Source organism: Schistosoma haematobium, chromosome 1 (assembly GCF_000699445.3).
Source record: "Schistosoma haematobium chromosome 1, whole genome shotgun sequence".
Classification (NCBI taxonomy): domain Eukaryota; kingdom Metazoa; phylum Platyhelminthes; class Trematoda; order Strigeidida; family Schistosomatidae; genus Schistosoma; species Schistosoma haematobium.
The window spans coordinates 80,385,996-80,402,586 of record NC_067196.1 but is presented as its reverse complement, the minus strand read 5'-3'; the positions used below and the strand labels follow the sequence as shown (position 1 = coordinate 80,402,586).

At 29.8% G+C, this 16,591-nt stretch overlaps 1 protein-coding gene across 1 annotated transcript in view; it reads left to right on the top strand.

Annotated features, from left to right (window-relative positions):
* Window positions 1-4,157: 4,157 nt before the first annotated feature.
* MS3_00010230 (uncharacterized protein) overlaps window positions 4,158-16,591 on the top strand; it is a gene marked incomplete at both ends in the record, with an annotated part of 56,462 nt that continues 44,028 nt past the window's right edge. Inside the window, one exon of the mRNA XM_012944184.3 lies at window positions 4,158-4,539. Within this exon, the coding sequence (XP_012799638.3) occupies window positions 4,158-4,539 (382 nt within the window). The remainder of the gene's footprint in view (window positions 4,540-16,591) is intronic.

Sequence of the window (16,591 nt, the reverse complement as noted above, 5' to 3'; positions counted from 1 at the left end):
TCTTTGATTCCACATAAAACTACTTGGCTCACATCTCAATGGTAAGGTAATATGGACTCATTTTCTGGATGTCAGAAAAGACATTATCAAAAAATCAAGGTCTATGTTTCGTCAAAAGTCCCAAACATCATGTAAGTGATTGTCTCACATCCCATTGAGTCTATCAATTTACATTTACGTGCATAAACACATACATAAGGAGGAGCAATTGTGAGCTGCAAGTAAGAGTGGGTGAATACATACTTAGATGGCTACAAAAAGAGGATTAAGACTGGTCATAAGGTTGATATCAAGTCAGTCTTCGTAGTTTTGTACAAAATGTTTCTAGGGCATATACCAAGGTTTATTAGAGCCATGACTACACGAAAACTGAAATCCCTTTTGCATGTTCAAAAAAAATCTGTTCTTAACATGAACCAATCCTGGTAATACTGATTTATGATCCAGTAGGATTTTTAAACTGGTTTTGTGTACTTCGTTATTATCTTTGTTTCTACTTACCTTTAAACTCATCTGTTTGGCCTTTCATTTTTTCATATATAATGCATTAACAAGTATATGTGCGATCAGATTATCCAAACTATATTGCGCAAATACACCACATATTCCCAATAACCTTCGTCTTCTCATTGTATTGCAAAATCTTTGTTGACTCTTACTTTGTTAAGTCAAGTTTTTGAAATAGTTGTTATTGAAAACAATAAGCTGTTTTTCAAATGAAAAAGTTAACGTTTGAAATAATAGTTATTAGAAAGAATAATCTAAATACGAAAACAAGTTACAGGTTTGATCCCCCAATAATTGTTCAATTAATCACTCAACAGAAAGTGTTTGGAATAATCCCCCCCAGAATAGAAAGTTTTAAAGTATAGTCAAAATTCCAATAACAAATACACTTTACACAGATTCAGTACAACTAATTATCAGTGTATGATTTCACAAAATTCTAAGCGGTATGCATAATCATTTAAAGCGTTATTTTCAAAAACTTTGTAGCGTATATTATAAACTGACTATTATTTCAGAATTCTGAAATATAAGAGCATGTTGTATCAAACTGAAGTTATCTAAAAAAATACATTATTTGAGTGACATTTACCAGTAACTATAAAGAGTAACAGATTTGAAAGTAAAAGTGTACAAACCGGTTGGTTTCTGCCAAAAAAAGCAGAAAAAAATCATTTTTTTGAAACAGACTAAAGGTTATTTACCAAAAGATGATGGGTCGTATATAAAAAGTTTTAACTTTTTAAAAAGCCTCTATGGCTTATTTACATAACTTACTAAATTTTACTATCTTTAGGCATATTTGAGTTTGGTATCATGAATTAATGATATGACTTTTTTAAAGGGCTTCAAAACGTAATGATATAACATTTCACACAGAGTAGATACTATCTACATCAGCCAAATAGCAGGTGAATATTCGCTCACTAATCTGTCGATGATTAGAAACGACGATTCTATGAATTATTTTTACCCTAAGAAGCAGATTTACAAACAGATTTATGAAAAAGCTTTTTGGAATGCCGGTATATTGTGCAGGATAAACGTTCATGAAAAATTATCCCAGCGATTGCATTCATTAACACTCAAGTTGTCCTCATATGGTATGATTTAGTTAATACGTTTTCTTTTCGTTGCTAGTCTATGGATGACAGGTTTCACCAAAATATATCTTTTACTTACTCTAAACAAACTAGACTGTGATTCACATGTAGACTGGAAAATGTCATATTTTGTGTTAACTGAAAGCTTTATTGTATTAAAAATTATGATAAAATCAATATTTATCACTAATTCAGCCAACAAATGCTACCTTCATAATTCATTTTTATAGCATATTTATCAAATTTATTGAAGGTTTAAGGTCTCCCATAAAAATCTAGGAATATAAGAATAAGAACATTTCTGATTTTTGTTGCACCATGTGAATCAAATCATTATCTAAAATGAATCATGGAGACTGGAACTGATCCATTTGCTAACCATTATCAAGAAACTAAGATAAGTCGGCTAAAATTGTGCAAAAAGTCCATAAACTACCCAGTTTAATCTTTACAGTAGATTATATTAAAGTTTACAATACCTAGACGTTTTTCATTCTGCTTTTGTTTTAGAACTTGCTCATTGTCATTATCTGTTAATTTATACCCATAAATTAAAACGCTTTGAATACCTACGGTTATTAGTGTTCGTGCTGAAGAGTATTGGATGTTCTGAATAGCTTAATGTAACAGTTAGAAAGTTCATCTTAGCATATGTTTTTTGGTCATTTACACTTACAATAAAGAAATATCTATTGCTTTGAGGAAATTCATATGAGCAGTGGTGTAAACATTAATACGACCTAAAGCCTAACTAGCAACTCAGTAATGATAGAATTTTTAAGGTAGTATTCATATAACTTAAGTAAAGGTTAATTCATGAAATAAGCTAACGGTTAAAAATAACTTTATCTATACTCACTGATGAAACCATACTTTTATGTAATGAGTTAAGAGGTAATATTGTAGTGAATGAAGACTTGGTGGGGAAAACCCACTTATTTATATAAAATTCCGGAATATCTTCATAAAATATGAGGACCATATATTAAATACTTCATTTGCAAATTTTCCATTAACTGTCTTTCACAATCTGTACGATTCTTCCACTTCACAATTCCTTTCTATTTTGTTCAACTCGATCTTCTTAGCTTTCAGCTGTCATTCATTCCACTTCTGATTGTTTTTACATACTACTTATGTCGAAAAACATAAGACAGGTTGACGACCAGCTTGTTCAACTTCAAATTATGATCGGGTCTTTTGGATCTAGCCCTATAAATTAAATGTATCAGAACCTATACACTTTAAAAGAGATAATTTCAGTTTATGACGTCCTTTGCAATAATTAGTATTTTCAGAGATGGCACTTTCATAAAAGTACATTTTCTTTTCATCGATTACTATTTCAAATATCAACACAAATATCATTGTTTTATTTGTTTAGAAAGTCTTAAGAAGACGTTTGGTTAACGGTCAAATTGTTTTCCTCACAGAATAATTCCAGCTATTTGGTTTTCGGTGGTTCAATAGTAGATAACAGTTTTTAAAGGCAATAACCTCCAAATAACTTATTGTCACTAAATATTTTTTTCATTTTTAGTAATTATCATTCCTTTCATATGCTTTCTTCCTTGCACTAAAGTTCTACACAATAACACGATTGTTTGCACGTTATACACTTAAAATTTTCGTACTAAATTAAGTCTGTTTGTAATTCTAAATTATATGTATTCTCGGTCAATTTCTTACTTTTACAGTATAGTTTGAAAAATGAGTAATCTATTGATTATGGGTCCTCTTATATAGGTTGCAATTAATTGGAATTAAAATGAATTCGTTATATCTTGAAAACAATGTTCTGCATGTAACTTAAATTTACTTAGGAGAACTTAGTGTGGTCAGTCTAAATTGTTGATTCTTTTGAATGAATTTATACTTATTACACATAATCTCACTGTACTATTCTTAATATTTAATGTTTACTGTCACTTGCAGTGATTTCCATGAGATTGAATAGATACGTGGTTTTGCAAACATATTTTACAATTTTCCCAATATGTTAAACCAGATAACTTTAGGATTGAAGTTGTGCGTTGAAAAAACCATCTAGAGAAATCTGAACAATAGCGCAAATTTCTATCGCTTACTTTTTCGTATATCTAACATGCTGATTTTTTAGATATTGTGTCTAACCATAAACGTCATTATCGTGAAGACCGGTAATGCAAATATAATTATGGATAATATTCATTGCTTTACTGCCATTTATTAATTGGATCAAAGTGATTAAGCTGTACTAAAATATACAAGATCTATATTAACCTCTTCAAAACTATACTGAACAGATGTTTTATAACTTTTATGGGCGAAAAGCAATCGAATCAAAACGCGATCAACTGTATCACTTAAATTCTTCCAAATAAAGTGTTGATATTAACAAAATTTAATGGTTGTGACTTAATAAAATAAAAGACGGTTCAAGTGCCAGTTATTAAAGATTAAAGCTTTATATTCTGTTGTTATATAGCATAGTAATGTATTGAAAGTGTTACAAAATCATAGTTGTCGTCTTAAATAAATCCTTGTTTTAATAGGAACATTATATATATGAATAACCTGTGCAATTCAAGAGAATCATTTAAGATTATGGAATGGGAAACTTCTTATTCCACATTTAAAATAACATCAGCTTTTAGAACATCTACAACGTTTACTGGCAACAATTGTACGAGCCATCAAATAAATATTTATTTTGTTTGTGGAACTAATCAAATCCGTCGATATACATTAATTCAGTCAAATGTATTACACTTTGAAGAATTAGGTATGATTTGCAGTTTTTGGAGAGAAGAAGAATCGACCTCAAAATATCGGCCAAATACTTGGGTTCAATTAAATAATCTGCCATATGATAAACAAACTATACATCCAGGTTTGATTGCAGCTTCTCGTCTGGCATTATTTTCTAACTACTTATCCTCAACTGATGGTAAGTTGTTTGAAAAGTTTTTACATTTTCCTGCGTGTTTCAAAGAGGCAAGAGTAAAGTATAGGAATCTGAACAGACTGATAGTTCTTTGCGTTCTCTTAAAATGCACTGCATTTTCTTTAGCGGCGCAACAGATGTGAATGGATTCATTAATAATATTGTTCCCGGATTGGGAATATAGTTTTGGCTCTTTCTTTTCTTGAAATGCTAACAATCTATTAAACGTTTAGTATTAAAGAATAGTCATGTAAATTACTTGATAAATTTATGCATTAAATGTATAGTTTTAACAGAGAGTAATTTAAAATCTAAAATGTAGAGAGTGGACTGAATTTTAAGATCTCTTTGGTAGAAAACCACTATAATAACACCAAAGATTGATTATACTGTAAAGCCGATGATCAGCCTGTATAAATCGTACCTATTTTAAGACATTATTGCCGATAATGGGTTATCAACAAAACTGTTGTGGGAATTAAGGTGAGATTAAGACAAAATAAACTTATCAATTTATTATGGAGTGGTTTGAATTTTCTGGTATACCCAAAATCATCAGTGATATTTAACAGATGAACTCAATCAATTAGATCATTTCATTATCTGTTACACTGTACAATAATGTAAAGTTATTAACGATCTTTATATAATACCCTTTATCCTCATTGGTAGATGGTACAAAATATGGTAAGTATGAGTTCTAAAATTTTGATAATAACGTTGCAGTGGATTAAAGCACTGATAGATATTATTTAATTATCCAAAGGTTATTATAATAGAACTGATTTCACTGAAACATGTAAAACATACATTGATGAGAAAAAATTACACACCGAATAATTCAAAACGTAAATTCAATAAAAAATCTACTTGACAAAAATGTTTGCTTACAGAATATAAATTTATTCATCTTGCCAAACTTTCACCTTTAATATCAACAATTCTATATCAATCATCACGAAAGAATCTTCAATTAATGGAGCTATTAAGTTGTGTATGGAGTTGATGGTGTTATGTAATCTTCTTATTGTTATCGCATTAGGGTATGTCATGTCATTCATAATACTTTACATACCTTCAGTTCAACTGATAAAGAGTTTTGACTACGTACATAATGGCTTGATAGGATTATATTTTGATAAATGCTCTAAGATAGAAGAGGGAATTATTACAATGCATGTGGATTACTGTGTTTGTACGTTTGTAAGTTATTTGATAAGTGAAACTGTTAAGAAATTTCTCCTGTATGTATTTAAACATTTCTTTATTTGGATATTTTCTTATTTCCCAAAAGTTCTTTGTTCATTAAATATGGTGGAACTACACTTTGTGAATGAATCAATTAGATTTAAGACAGGATTCCATGGATTTTTGCGTTAAATTCAAAACACCATAATGGTCAGCTTGTGTCTTATTAAAATCTAAGTAAAATTCGCATATATATATTTATTACAGTTCTTAAAACTAAAGAACTTGTTTTTTTGTAATTACATGGTGAGTATGCGGTAATGTGAAAGCTGAATTATAAGAATTACATGCAATTGATGCAGATTGCATCTGAAATGCTAGTTTACCCATTGAGAAAAGTTTATGTAATTTAGTGGATTTTAATGTCTCTGAAGATCCACCATACATTATAAACTAACCAATACAGAAAAATTATTTAGATGCAACTATCCATATGAATGACAGAAAAGAGTAATGATTATAGCCATCGGGTTGTTTTTCGTAAGCGTTATTTTATGAACCCTGTATTGGCTGTACACATTAGTGATTATTCAGCAATATATCTACGAATAAAAAACGATTCTCAACCTTAGAAAGGTTTTAAAGGTAAGATGAACTAAAGTTATATGGACGAACTCTTCAACCTCACCTAATTTTAGTAAGTTTATTAAGTTTAAATATCATTTCTATTATTTTGGTTAGCGACAATAAATGATTTATTTATTTTACCCACATTCTGATTGACTAATACTCACTCAAGGTCATCTATGAAGTATATTTCACCTTTTGTATATTTTTTCATATTTCTTACAACCATAAGACTTTCTCTCTCATAAATTTTTATCCAGAATGTTGAATATTGAACAGAGCTTTTGTTTACTTTATTATTATAAACATAATTGTCTATTTAGTGTTTTCGCTCTCTACTCACAATGTATATTAACTGATGAACTCAAACTTTATCCAGAACGATGTAATGTTTAAGTTGAATCTGAATAATGTTACTTGTTTATTTATGGTATTTTAATTGTCAAAAGTTGAATTTAGCTTTGGATTGAATCAATACTTAATTATAATGTTTAATGAATTTTATCAACTGCTTTCGATTGTTTTCCTGAAATGTGACTAGAGTCATCACAAATTGTTTTGTCTTTTTTTCATACTTTTATTCCATTTACACAACAGTCATTTATTAAATTAAATTATTATTTTGTTACACATGGATTTGCTTTCTGAATGTGTTTTACTCTGAATTAAATAAGACATCAAATTAAGTAAGGTAAACAATAGATTTATAATCGGTTATGGTTAGTTTGATTGTAGAATATAGATAAATATCTTTCCTTGTGATACATGGTTTTCAATAATAATGTTTATTGGTTGTGTAATAAAAAAATTTTCTATGAATCTTGGAATAACACAAGATTTAATAAAAAGGCTATCTTCTTGGTGATTTATCACTTTTGCGTAATACAATTGTATATAAAACTTGAATCAATTTAGCAACCAAAACGGCCGTCCAATGTATCCAGGTTATCAATGGGGGTCTAACATCAATCGGTTCATGATTTCAATCAAAAACATAATTATCTCCACAACTCCATACTGATAAAAATATAATTCATACAAAACTTTTGACACATATTCGGATATTAAATAAAGTTTGATATTTTGATAGTGATCACACAATATTAACTATCTTTTACGATAAATATTCAGATAAAGACGTATTAAATGATATATTAAACACCATGAGATCAATAGGTTGAATAATGTAACATCAGTGAATAAAGTTAGTCAGTAAATTAAGGAGATTCAGTGGTGATGAAATAAAATAGGGAATTATTAAGTGTGATTTCTTGCTCATCCTGCATAGGTATATTGTAAAGTAAGAGATAAATAGATAAAACAATGTTCAGGGTTTAAAATGTGAATAGCACTAAGTACAGTGGCTTAGAAAAGTCTCCAAGATTCGAGTGTTCTGTATCGATCATGGTAATTTTACATTTTAGACATTTTAAATGAATTAAAAAGCAATTAAATGATCTCTTTAGATTTTTCACTTATAAAATCAGACAGATTTCACGTGAAGAACAAGAATGGCAAGTTTGACTAACATTCTCTACAGAAGCAAACCTATGCACAAAGAAGTAGCTATAAGTTAGAGACTAGTTTGGTTTAAAACGTTTTAAATAAGAAAATAAGCATATTTATACGTAATGTTAACATTTTTATGTTGAATGATCGGAAGGAAAAAATATTCATAAATATTCACTGTATGAAAACAAGATATTTTGATCTTGTTAACTATTCATTTATCTTTTATGACTAAAATGTAAAAAATTTACATGGGCTAGAAATTTAGGCATTACGACGGTATTAGGAAATTCCAGCCAAATACACAATAGTTCAACTTGACAAAAGACAAAAAAAGTGAAATCCGCCACAAAAAATAATCGTAAAGTAAACGACACAACAAAGTGGTTAAACAAGAAGTATACCGATTTAATGTTATACATGAATAAAGGTGAAGAATGAATTAGTCCGACTTATTACAACCGATCTTGAATCGAATCATTACACACTGATATTAACTATGTATAAAACTGTATCTCTAACGTCTAAAATTATTCTAACCACTCAGATCATCATTCAGGAGTATTCTCTTTTGATACTACTTTAAAATATTGAGATTGGGTTTAATCTATTTAATTTGGTCACCCACAAAGATATTGCACAGCAAAAAAAATATCGTTGACCTTTAGCTTGTCTTACCGGAGAACAGAAAGTCTGTAAGAATACAGAGTTTTACAAAAGTTGACCGAATTCTCTTTTCTGTTTAGTTCTCAGTCTGATTACTATTCAAATAAATCATTTTCTTTGATGGGTATATTTCTGTATATTCTAAACGATGCTAGTTATAACAAGTAAACTAAGAAATATGAAAATTGATACCACCTCAAAATTTGTCTTCAGAATTCTAATACAGATACATATCCACTAGTCGGCTTTTATGTTTCTTTTCTGCTCATTTTGTTTTATCTACTCATTATTAAGCCATTAAAGTGAACTAATAATGACCAAAATAAATCTTACTACTCAATTTATAAAACATTTTAAACGTTTCCAAAAATGGTCCAAAATTCTCTTGGATAATATATTATGACTGGTGTTATGCAACAAGTATGTTTCATTCCAAAATTTTGTATGTTTGTAGGCGTGATAGAATAATGAGTTAAAGGAAATTGTTAATAATGCATTGTGGGTGTTCCTCACTTGTTGTTTTTTCTTAACTAATTTTGTTATTATTTTTATTGTTGTCAAAAACTATGGGTTACTCTTCTTTCAAAAAGAAAGTATCTTTAGGAAAAGATTATATATATTGTCTACTAGAAAAAAAGTCTAACATATTTGAGTCAACTTCCGACTTTAAAAATGGATTAGATTACTACATATTATCAGTAGAAACTTATGACAGAATGATCAACTTATAATCAATGAAATGGTCACTTTATTTAGTTTGGTTATGATTAAATAATACTAATAATGAGAGACAACCAAGGAGTTGTTCTGATATGATATGGTTAGTTATGATAGTATATATATCCATATAAAAACATTAAATAGTTGTAACAAAACTGTATCTTGATTATTAATTTAATCTCTTAACTCATTTGATTTATTTTTGAGTCAGTTAATCTATGATAATTGCAAATGCTTTCTTAAACTGATTCAGAACTTTTATAATAAGTATAGTTGATGAAAAAAAATCTTATTGTCACTGAGATGTAGAATTAACATTATTCTGTAAGATAAAATATTGCGTAATTCTTGTTTAATCACATGAATCCTAAATCTATGAAGTTAAACTATTATTTGTTCTGTGATCATTGTGTAAACGTAGAATAAACGATAAATGCTTATTGAACTATCAATATATGTCAGATAGGAACTCGTTAGACAAACGCTTTAAATTTTTTATACATACATATCATTATTATTACCATGATAATTATGGCATGCTTCAAGCGCTTACAATGAAGCGTTTAATATTCATAAGAACAATGGTGATTTTGTGGGTGATAGACATATTCATCAACTCACATCGTTCTGTGTTGAGATCAAAAGAGTCAGAAAGTAAAACTTGCTACTACTTTGTTGTGTAAAAAAAATATTTGAAATCTCTGAAGAAATTTTTATTCGTATTTCCATAACTACAAGGCTTTACGTTTATAATCATTATTATTACATTAAGATCAAGAGAAGAATATAGTTTGTGAAAAGATAATGAATGTAATAGGGTTATTATTTAGTTTAATAAAAAGATTTCTGGTTATCATTGGTAGTATCATGTTAAACATAACAATCCACTGAACTCAAGAACGTTTTACCAAAACAATGAATTATATGATCGGTCAGTTCACCGAAGTTAAACGAAATTTTATAACATTATTTTTCCGAATAAATAAACTAACCGTTCATCAGTCCTACTCGAAATATAGATCAAATTCATTATTATTTCTAATCCCTTTAATTAAAGATATGCAACGTTAAAAGATCTAAAGGTTTTATATCAACATTAATGGTATTACTTCAAATCATTAGATAGCCATTTAGAATAGAAGCTTATTACGACAATTTGCCAGCGTAGAATAGTAAGTTATAAATTGCACAAAATAATTTTAAGGCATATGACTTAGAGGAAGATATAGGGTAAATGCAACTAGACCACTTTTCTGATTGACTTATTTCATCAGGAACTATCACTGCTTTCTACCACTTTAAACTAAAGAGATTTTAATACCAGGAATTCAAGATGTTACAATCACATATTCACTTTCAGTGCCTACTAAAGAACATGGATATTGTCACTTTAGTCCATGACTGCATACAAATTAAGAGTTTCTTCTCAATAAAATAACAATTTTGAAATTGATCGGTTTTCACTGATTATCCAGTTGAGACTATTTTACAACTATTTTAAGTGCATATCTAGAGCAGCAAATCTTCCTTTACAGTAGTAAACACTAAAAGTCAATACAATATGTATTATTTTAATACCTGAAACAAACGAAACATCAGAACGATTTTAACTTATTAAATCTTAAAGTACTTTATCTTAAAAAAACTAACTGAATAACTTAGCCTATACAAACCTCTATTGTAGATTATCAGCAATAATGATAGAAACCATTTGTAAGGAGAAAATAGAAACACTGAATAATTTATTTCATTTTCTTTTTTAAATTAAAGAATAATCGTAAGTGTTTAATTTCATACACATAGTTCCCTTTATTATTTTGTAAAGAGCAAGAACAAAGTTTCTGGTAGAATAGCATGAATTCATTTTTATTTCGTTGGTTCTCGTTAGCTGCTTACATCCTGTGATATTTAAAATTACAATTACATAATGAGTTTAAATTACTGACATGAAAGAGTTTGGTTGGAAGTTATATTAAAGACATATTCGTATAGTATAGCAAGGGTGTAAATAAAATTAATAGACTGAATATTGTAAATATATGCCCTGTGTGAAAGAACATTCTACAACGTTGATTCTGACAACAGTTCAAACGGCTAGAAACAAGTGATTACATAATGAATAAATATTGATAAGAATCTAGTGAGTAGAGCTCAGTTGATAAAATAAGATTATTAATTTAGAAGATAGTTGAGGCAAAACTCAATGATGTAATAAATGCAAGAAAGAGTTTAAAGAAAAAATAAAATAAAATTTAAGATGCAGCGAAAGAATATTTGTCACCAAGGCAATTTCAAATGATCTTATTATTTTTAGTCATTAAATCTAAGCAACCTCCTTCAGTATGTATATATGATCATGTTTTCTGATCGGGTAAATTGACAAAATTAATTTTATTGTTGAATGTTTTTATACTAGTATAGGGGTTGTGGAGACCATTAAGTTTTTAATTGAAATCATGAACCGAATGATGTTAGAGCACCTTTGGAAACCTGGAAGCACTGGACGACCATTTCGTCCTATTGTGAAACTCCTCAGCAGCGCGCATCCACGATCCCGCCCGCGGGATTCGAATCCAGGGCATTCGGTCTCACGCCCGAACGCTTAACCTATTGGACCATTGAGCTGGCATCCAATGGTGATAGTTTCTAACATCAACCAATCCACGAAATTGCATGACCATCTTCCATTTTACTGAGGTAGATACCTGTCTGTACCCGACATGGATTAGTTCCACTGGTCACGGCTTCTCACTAGAACTCTGAGAATCCCTTTAGAAAGCTAATCACTAGTGAGCACATGTTAATTACTAGTATAGGGCTTGTGGAGATTATTAAGTTTTTGATTGAGATCATGAACCGATTGATGTTTATTTGTTTTTAAAAATGACAGAATATTGTTTTGTTTAGTGTGTATTTATTCATTAATTATTTCTAGGATTATTTATTTTATAGGATTAGTAATATTGACCTTTTATAGTAAGATAATTATATTTAACTATAATCTTCATTCAATAAAATAATAATAAACCTAAATTTTGTTAATGAATATTGTAACTGTATTCAATAAAGAGATTTATACGAATCAGTTTCTAAAGGACAAATAGTTCAAAGACTAATGTTAAAATATGAACGTAGTTTATCAATGAACAGTGTAAACTAGTTATAATGGTGTATTGTTTCAAATTTTTCCCAGTGTTATATGGATGAAAATACTTGGATTAATGTCCTGAATGTATATTCATTAAGTAGTATTCATAACTTATTTATAACATTTATTGAAATATATTAATTATAGAGTAATAATAGTTTATTTTATCCAAAATTGAAATATTCTTGTCAAAAAATTGAAAGATCCTAAATTCTATTCAGTGTGATTTTGTGGAAGGATCCTGCAGTGTATTTTAAACTAGAAAGAAACGTCTATCCAAATCCTAGAGACTTTTGCCTTTTAGTCATTTGAAAATTACTTCTAAACTATTCATAACTCTTCACAAATAGCATATATAAAATAATGTGTGATATATCGATCATTTGAAGGTAAATAAAGTGTACAAGTTTTTATGTCATGACAATTATTTATGATCTGTATTATTTCGTAGTCTCCAAAAAATGATCATCAACGTCTATATTTTGTATAAGCCAGAATATTTACATTAAGTGTTATTACTTTGACTAATAAATAATTGCTTTCTAAGCGTTGGTTGTAGAATTGTTGACATCATAGGAAAAATCGATACATTATTTTGTTGCTAATATAAATGGTTACACTTCAAAATAATATGCAGATGGAACGTATAAAAATATAAAACGTTACTCAAAAATCTTTGAGGCTGAAATGGAAAGACATTTAGACATACGAAAGAATAAGGTATTCGATTTACAAAGTAATGAATTCTTTTACATTTGAACAGATTTCAGTTTAAGATAGTTGAGTACAAATTTATTCATTTCAAATTAAATTTAAATTAAGAGGTACGGCTAGGATCGATAGTTACTCACTTGTTAGATATTTATGATATTAAATCCCTATTTTCGTGTTCCCTCAATACTTCGTCAGCACAACAGTTGAATCCATCAGTAAAACTCATAGGTCCAAGGAAGAAAGAAAGTGTACATTTTTTCATCCTCGTTTAGGGCTCCTTAGCATTTAGTACGAACGAACCCTCAAGGGTTGAATTTCAAGTCCTTAAGGTCTGACGTCAAGCATGTCACCACGGTTAACTTTTTGCACGTTCGTCAAATTGAAAATATATAGCAAAAAATGTTTACTGGTGTCAATAATATCTGTATCCGTTGTTAGTAATAACCAATGGAACACAAGTTAGAAGCCAATAATTTGCTGAAACGTCTATCATATAAGTGTTATGATTCATTTAGAACTCCGGTACCTTGGTAAAATTATACTGAGTATGGTTAGCATTTCTAACCAAATTTTACGTACCTGGACAGCATCATTGATAAACAAGGAGGATCAAATTCAGACGTAAAAGTGAGCATTGGCAAAGCAAGAGCAGTATTACCACAACGGAAGAATATATGGAACTCAAAAACAACTGCCAACCAATAGCAAAGTCAGAATATTCAATACGAATGTCAAAAACTTCAACCGTACGGATATGAAACTTGATCAGCCACTACAACCATCATCAAAAATGCGCAATTATTTGTAAACATTTGCCTGCACAAAATATTCGATATCCGTTTGCCTGACACCATCAGCAAAAGCCTAATGTGATAGAGAACAAACAAGACTCCAGACGAAAGAGAAATTAAAAAAGAAGATGGAGAAGGATAGGACACACAATACGGAAAACATCAAACTGCATCACGAGGCAAGCTATAACTTGGAATCCTGAAGGGAAACTGTAAAGTGGAAGGCCGAAGAACACACTGCGCCGTGAATTAGAGGCAGATATGAAAAGTGATGAATAGCTATCGGAAACAACTGGAAAGGAAAGTCCAGGAGACAATTGGCTTGAGAATGCTGGTGGGCGGCCTATGCTTCTCCACGAAGGATAAGTAAGTAAGTAATTACTGAGTAGCAACCAACTTCATGATTACCTAGTTTTGAATGGTAGTTTAATCCTATCGTCCAAGTTGCAATTTACTCACTAAGTCAAGTGACTTGATCAATATAATAAAAATCGATTCTATGGACAAGACGAACGCAAAATTAGTTGTTGTTAATGGTCACTCACTGTAAATATCTCCAACAGTCAAAGGATTAGTCAAAAACTGATGAGAATTTGTTATTATTGCACTGGATAACGCAAATTTGAATTTCATTGGGAGCTTATGTTTTATGAAGATACTAAATATGTTTTGTTAAAACTTAAGTCAGTAGATTCTTGATAATTTACTATCCTTAATCTACTGTCTGTATACATTATAATTTTAAATCAGTTGAAATTAAATGATTTAACATAAATAAATAACAGACAAATAATGAACTATATTGAGAGTTGTCAAGAAATGTGAAGGTTAAGTAGTAGAAAAAAAGGGATGAAAACTTATGGAGAAACCAGAAGTTACCTAATGATAGTTGCTTCCATTTCTGCAGATTTTTCAATTATCTTTTATGTAATTCTTAGTTATATTATGCTTTTTGTACTTATTTTGTACAAAATAGTTAAATATTTCCTTAATTCAAGCTTTTTGTAGTTAGTCTACTGATTATCTAACTTTTGATGTTTATTCAATCTGAATTTTATGAGTGTTTAGTTATTTTAATAATTGATATCATGAGTCAATTGAAGCCAGAACACCATGGAAAACCTGGAAGCACTGGACTGTCGTTTCGTCCTAGTATGCGACTCCTCAACAGTGCGTGTCCATGATCCCGCCCCACAGGATTCGACTCCACGACCTATCGGTCTCACGCACGAACGCTTAACTTCTTGACCACTGAGCCGACATCGAACGGTGTTAATGTCTAACTATTTGTTCATTGTAACCGGATATATTTTATAATTATCTTGATTAACAGTATTCATAATGTTAGCAGTTGTAAAATTAGGTGGTCCAGACTAATGGTAAAGTATTAATCCATGGAAATATAAAAAGCGACCAATAATAAATTCATCTTTGACAACTTGAATTGATAATATTTGCCATCAATTTTAGTAAACACCAGTTATCTAATTAGTTTTTTATTGTGTCTCAAAAAGTATTGGTCATTTTCCATACACGCATACACAAACACAGACACACTGGGTTATTTTTTAACTAACGAACTATTTAGAAATTAACAATAAATATTCTTATATTTATCTCATGGGAAATTTAAAGAAAGATGCATGTTAGAAATTCATCTGATTTTTTTTTCTAAAAATTTTATAACCATGGATAATATAAATTGGATTTTTCACAATATTTACGCATTAAACTATGTAACTGATATCCAAAAATGTTTGAAAACTAAAACTCCAATATTTTCTTCTATATTTTATTGGAAAGTAAATTGACAAATGCAGCTAAATATACTACATCATAACCATGTGATCATTGACAATTAACTTGACAATAGATTCTTTGAAGAATCTATGGGGTAGTAGGTGATTACTAAAAGTTAGTGTTAAATAGTCTTTCTTGTTTCCAGTAACTTCGTATACGATTTCAATATAAAAGCTTTAGACTGAGATCACGAACCGATTGATGTTAGAGCACCTTTGGAAACCTGGAAGCACTGGACGACCATTTCGTCCTATTGTGAAACTCCTCAGCAGCGCGCATCCACGATCCCGCCCGCGGGATTCGAATCCAGGGCATTCGGTCTCACGCCCGAACGCTTAACCTATTGGACCATTGAGCTGGCATCCAATGGTGATAGTTTCTAATATCAACCAGTCCACGAAATTGCATGACCATCTTCCATTTTACTGAGGTAGATACCTGTCTGTACCCGACATGGATTAGTTCCACTGGTCACGGCTTCTCACTAGAACTCTGAGAATCCCTTTAGAAAGCTAATCACTAGTGAGCACATGTTAAGCTTTATACTATCAGTGTTTTGATGATGGATATAAATTTATATGAAAATGATTTAAAAAAAAAGCTAATTAAAACAGTTTGTTTACTTTCTAAAGAAAGATATTTGATAAATTAAATTATGGTACTAAGATTTGATGTATTCTGTAAGCTATTTTTCTTAGTTCTAATTTGTACTACAATAGAGATTTCATATATAAATGTTAGAAGTTTATGACTAAAATATTCTTTGTTGGAAGTGTTTTATGAATATAAATGAATATGTGATAGCTAATATTTTCCATTTCCATTTCATTTTTACGTAAACAACCTAACGGATAGTCAGTAGTATCGACTCAATCATTGCAATTAAATTTTA